Source organism: Marmota flaviventris, chromosome 14 (assembly GCF_047511675.1).
Source record: "Marmota flaviventris isolate mMarFla1 chromosome 14, mMarFla1.hap1, whole genome shotgun sequence".
Classification (NCBI taxonomy): domain Eukaryota; kingdom Metazoa; phylum Chordata; class Mammalia; order Rodentia; family Sciuridae; genus Marmota; species Marmota flaviventris.
This window is the reverse complement of record NC_092511.1, coordinates 45835049-45841131: the sequence shown is the minus strand read 5'-3', so window position 1 is coordinate 45841131 and position 6083 is coordinate 45835049. Positions and strand designations below refer to the sequence as shown.

The following is a 6083-nucleotide window of genomic DNA, read 5'->3' as shown; positions in this document are numbered from 1 at the left end:
GCCTCTTTAAGTGTGAAGGAGATAGTGGGAGAAACTTCTAGGTGGCTGTGCTCATTGCTAATAATTTGAATATAGAGAATCTTTTTCTCCTTTCTCCAATTCAAATACCTCGCTCTCTGTTCCAGTCTGGAAGAAATCATCTCTATTGCTCTGTGTTACCCAAGCACAGAGTGGTTGTATGCAGAAGTCAAAATGCCCAGCTAAACCAGGCATGGTGTTGCACTCCTGTAGTACCAGCAGCTTGGGAGGCTGAGGCAGGAGAATCACGAGTTCAAAGCCAGCCTTAGCAAAAGTGAGGCACTAAGCAATTCAGTAAGATCCTATTTCTAAATAAAATACAAAATAGGTCTGTGGATGGGGCTCGGTGGTAGAACGCCCCTGAGTTCAATCCCCAGGTCCCCCCCACCCCCAAAAAAATGCCCAGCTATTGTCACTTCAGGATCCCAGGACACATGGATCAAACTTCCTTGTTTGGAGCACCCTTGCAGCTGTCTTTTTCAACAGTACCTTCTTTCATGTATCTTGAACTATGGGTTTGTTCTTCACTCTGCTCCATTTGTCTATCTTTCAAGAATGCATTATAATCACTGGCCCAGGCAGTACACTGTTTGTCATGGTCTAGTGTAATCATGGATTGATGAAAACATCTTTTAAGTCATTTTCAAGGCTTGAGGCAAGAAGAGGGATGTTGTAGCAGGTACTCATTCTGCCATTTTGAAGTAAAAAATCTAATGTTTCCCAGTGATATGTAAAATAGAGAATTAGCTAGTAGTGGAAATTGTTTTTTTTTTTTTAAACATACTGCTTATATATGAGAATCAGGCCAATGTATATTTTTACTCCATCCGTAATGGGTCATAATTCAGCCTACCATGGGCCTTGTTATGTATAAAAAATTTGATATGCAACTGTACAGCTAGAATGTTTATGTGGCAGTAGATTGTCCCTTCAACATTGATTTCTCTACACCCCTCCTTACCTACCCATTCTGAACAAGTGGTATAAATTACCACCACCGAAGGGTCTTGACTCTTATGTTTTGGTGGACTTGCTATGATTCCTCAGGCACTGTTAACTCTGAAATTCAATGGTCTTAGTCTTAAGGAGGAACCTTACAACTCGGCAACGTAGATGTTACCTTCATTTGTCACATGAGGAAACTGAGGCTCAGTGAAGCCAATCAAACTCTGCTAGAGTCAAATGTTGAGCTTGCAGACATCTGCCTGTCTAAAGTCAAATATTATTGATTCAGCATAAGTCAGCATACTTTACTATGGCTCCATCTCAACGTGATGATTCTCTTCTATAACTTCTATTGTATTTTCTCAAATTCTCATGCCCAAAACAAAATCTCACCAGGTTGAACTGTATTGGTTTTTGCAGTCAAAAGATGGTCAATAATGGCTGTCTTTAAAGTCAGCAAAATTAGTTGAAACAGAATGGAGAAGATTTTACTTTTTAGTAGCCAACATATGCATTCTCAGAGGTGCCTTGAGCCTGCTAGGAATTCACCTTGACAAGGCAGAGTAAGGCAGGCCGCTCTTTCCAGGAATGGCTACAAAAGTTTCTCATGGAAAAGAGTTTGTCCCTGAGGTAGAGGGAGGAGGAAGCTTATGGCAGAGTGCAAATTCTGGTAATTCGGGGAAATAATTAGGATTGCTTCAAACATTAGGTTTACTGCTTCCTCAGATCAAGAAAACTATCTGGATTTCAAGGAAGCTTTCACTAGATCTAAGATAGTATTCTTCATGTGTGTCTTGAGCAACGAGCACCATGAATTGGGGACCAAAGCTGTGTTGACACATATGGCAGTGGTATGCATTCATTAAGTGTTCATTGAACTAAGAACAATCATCCCAATTAAACTGTCAGTATTTTACTGAGTGTCACATAAGATAATCTGCATTTTCTACAGTGCCTTAAGCATGTGCTAAAAATGTGAAAGGCATTCATTAAAAGCTAGATTCTGATTGTCAGTCTCTCAGCTTTTAGACTGGTAAAAATATTCTGCCATGATATGGAAATTAACCTTTGTCCCAGGGAAGATCAGATCATAAACTTGTAAAATGATCACATAAGAGTGCCACTCATTTTGATTGATATACTATGTCATTTAAAGTTGGGGCTAATAAGGGAGTCTTATTCCACCATGTTATTTCTGATTTCCAAGTAGTATGTGTATTCTCCTATTTATGTATAGGTCATGTGTATATTTTTCCAATGGTGTGTAAGCTTCTTAAATAGTTTCACTATTTCTTTAGGCAATATACTAGAAGGGAATGACTAATGTTGTAATAATTTGGTAACTAAATTAAGTTTAATTTTAATCCTTCTGGATTAAAAGACGGCTTTATCACAAACTACTTTAAAAAATCTCTAAAGATCATTCTAAAATTTTAACTACATTATAATAGTGAATGGTGCAAATTAAGAAATCTCTGAATATTAAATACCTCATTATAAGCACATTTTAAAAACGACTTTTGTTTTATATTTAAGATAATTACCTTAACACTCCCATGGGATGGTGGTAATACAGATAATTAAGACATCTACTCAAATTAAGGAACAACATTTTGAGTAAGACAAAAAACACTGAGATTAAATAATTTATTACCATTGCTAAGATGAACACATACTTAATACTCAATTTTATGTGGTACTTTAAAAAAATAGTTTTAATACAGTATCAAAATTTACACAAGTATTTTGCAAAAGACCAGCGTCCCTTGTATTAGCTTCTGCAGGTTCAGCTGCAGGCACAAAAACTTGTTTTAAACATTTTCGAGTGTAGGAATACAACAATTTAAGGATAAAAGCACTTCTATGAGAGAAGGTGTAAATATAGCAACCAACTTACTACAGTAATACTCAATACATTTTAAAAGAAATCAGCTTAAACAAACCCGATTGTGATAGAAAATAATTTATTATAGAATTATTTCTGAAACTAAAGAGCTGTTTTTCATCAGTTACCCTTAAAGTATAATGAAATCCCTCTACATTCTCTCACCATTGAGCATTAATACACTGTGTAATGGGCCCACTTTAAAACAATGAATATTTGCTATGAACCAAATCTGAATAATTTAGAAGATGCCTAAAAATTGTTGCATCCCTACTTTTGTAATCTTGAACTACAGTAAAAATGTAGCATTCTGTCACAGGCCTCTTGCACATTCATACAAGAAACTATCATTGCATTTAGATAAACACAAATACCTATCGTAGCATTTCCAATACACACATTCTAATATTATATGTATGTATACCAAAAATAGGAAATAAACTAAGCAAAGCTAACACACCTCTGTTTCAAACCTCAAGCAATCTGAACAAGAGCTTTTAGCCTTAATAATGAAGGACATGCGTTAGTTTCAGAAAATGCTAGATAGCTGCGGTAGGCAAAGAAAGCTTTTTTCATAAATGCAGTGCAATCTTGTAAAGTTTACATAAAGTTTATTAAATATACAGCATGTCTAGAAACTAAATTGTAGAAATTGACATCTCACAGCTCGAAACACTTAGAAAAATTTATTTTTAGTTGAAATTGATATACTGAATGAATATAGAGGTTGGTCCGTCCCCAGAATGTGCTTTTATGAGCAACTCATCAAGATTAAAAGGTATTTTTTGATCAATCAAGATAAGTGGTACTATGATAGGTACTCTACAAACTCTTGCTACCCTTCTAGCTGGCTAAGAGAAATGATGTGGTCTTCGTAGCAACTCAAATCAAAACCCCAGAGACCAAATCTACTTGCATCCAAATAAAGGATGCATCAGGAACTTTTCTCAAGGGAAGTATAAGAAGGTGCCCAACTCTCAACTTTGGGTAGCTGGCAAACCTCTCCAATACAGCTTGGTAGAAAGTTCCCACCATTGTATGCTATGAGTCAACTCTTATCAAAACTCTTTCCAACCATGCAGTTTTCCCAATTACATTCTCAGTTCTGGGGAGTTAAAAATGCTTTTGTTCTAGTGAAAATATTGGTACCAAAATGGCGACTCTTTTTTCCCAAAGCTAACTTGTTTGTCATGAACACTAAAGTGAGACACAGAATATCAGCTTGATGGGGGAAGTGTGGTACTGAGGGTTTCAGAGGGGAGATATGTGCAATGTACAATCACTCCATATTATTCCATGAGTCCAGGTTTGTGGAAATCCACTCGTCTCTTCCTTTATCTCTGTCTGGCAGTGGTGATCTCAGGTTTGAAAAAAAGAGGGCTTCTCACATGGGTCCTTTGTACTGGTTTCCTGATAAATGTTGCCTAATTCCAGGACACGAACCTGCAGCATCTCCAAGTTTCCTCCACACAACCTTAAAAAAGAAAGGTAGAGAGTAAGTGTCTTCCTTGTCCTTTCACAGGGATTTGTAGGTCTTAAGGTGGGACTTTGAGGGGGGGCAAAGATGGATGCGGAGACAAGAGACAACATATTCACACGAATGAGTTCAAACACAAGATGTGATGAGCTTCTGAAGCACAAGGACTGTTCTACCTTGCTAGCAACCACAGTCAAAATTAAAGAACACGGTGCCCATTTACTCAAGTGGTCCTTAACTCTGGCTGTATGCTAAGCTCTTAGGGAACTCTTCAACAGTAACTCCCACCTTCAGAAATTCTCACCTCACTGGAGGTGAACACTGGCATCTGTTTTGTTTTTTAAAGCTCCCCAAGTGATTCTGATGCATAGCCAGAATTAAGAAACCTTTAGAAAGATCATCCTAAAGCATACATGAAATGTCTAATTCACTTAGGAAAATGAAGGAGCTTTTGTTCTTGAACTGGTATTAGTAAATTTCAGTGGACCTCTCTACAAGCAGGAGCCTTGGTGGTCACAAATCTTAGCTACTAAATAATTCTTTCAGATTTCTAAAAACAAAACATCCAAACAGAGAAGAGATCTTTGAAAGTCATAGTTATAACCTGTTAAAAATTGGGACATGTTAGAGGGATGTTTGCAAAAGTGAGATCAAAAATAAATATAGCCAGACGCGGTGGAGCACGCCTGTAATTCCAGCATCTCGGGAGGCTGAGACCGGGGGGGATCGTGAGTTCAAAGCCAGCCTCAGCAATGGTGAGGCACTAAGTGAGATCCTGTCTGCAGTGGCCCTGAGTTCAATGCCCAGTAGCCCCCCCCCCCAAAAAAAAAAAAAAAGTAAAGGAAAAACCAATGCAATTCATCACTATTCTGTCATTTTATTAATTGAAGTAATCCTGACCCACATGCATGCACACACAACAGCCAAAACCTTCCTAGAGTTTTTCACTATGAGGATTATGTCAGATTAATTCCACAAAAATTGACAATGTTCTCACAGGAACATAAAACTGGTTTCTTCATTAGTTACTGTTTGTTATTATGCTATTGCTTTATAAGTAGGTGAATGTTCCAGGGAAACACAATATCATTCACTTATTACTAAGAACAAAGGTCTATCTTCATTTCTAGGCCAATGGAACTATTAGTATATGTTTCAGCAGATAACACTATTGTCAGCAATGTCCTGTTGTACTCAAGGGGAATTACAGCTATGGTCCTTGAATATTAGGAAAGGAATTATAGCACAATGGGAAGCAAGCCAAAAGATACTATGAACTTTGCCTTTTTAGCCCCTCAATGTAAGTCTACTTCCCACAATGTGTGGATTGGAACTTTAAGGCCTTACAAGGATCAGAGACGCAAAGCATCAGCTAGCCATTCTCAAGTGCAACTCCTCATAAATTGTCCAAATTTGAAGCACAATGGGCCTTCACCCAAACAGGATGTAGAGAAAGGAAACAGTGGTAGAAGTCTGAATTAAACCAATGATCCTAAGGGGGACACAGGAGTAGTGACTGGGTAACTGAAAAAAATAAATTAGTTGATGTGCATTTGAGAGCACGACTGAAATCCCTGGTCAAGTATTTCATCAGTGAGTTTACAAAAGCTAAACAGACAAATAAAACGAAAGCATTACTACAAACATTATCTCTGGGAAGAGAATAACCAAGTAAATGCTTACTAACCCCCATCATGGTTCCACTATACAGAAGGCAATGATTTATCTCCAGGAAGAATATCAGAAATAATGGCAAAT

At 37.5% G+C, this 6083-nt stretch overlaps 1 protein-coding gene across 3 annotated transcripts in view; it reads right to left on the bottom strand.

The window, feature by feature from the left end:
• Positions 1-2622: 2622 nt before the first annotated feature.
• Ccdc85a (coiled-coil domain containing 85A) overlaps positions 2623-6083 on the bottom strand; it is a 175645-nt gene continuing 172184 nt past the window's right edge. For all 3 annotated transcript variants that reach the window (XM_027934588.2, XM_027934593.2, XM_027934592.2), the window contains one exon: positions 2623-4322. In XM_027934588.2, coding sequence (XP_027790389.2) covers positions 4233-4322 — 90 coding nt within the window. In that variant the 3' untranslated portion in view covers positions 2623-4232. The remainder of the gene's footprint in view (positions 4323-6083) is intronic.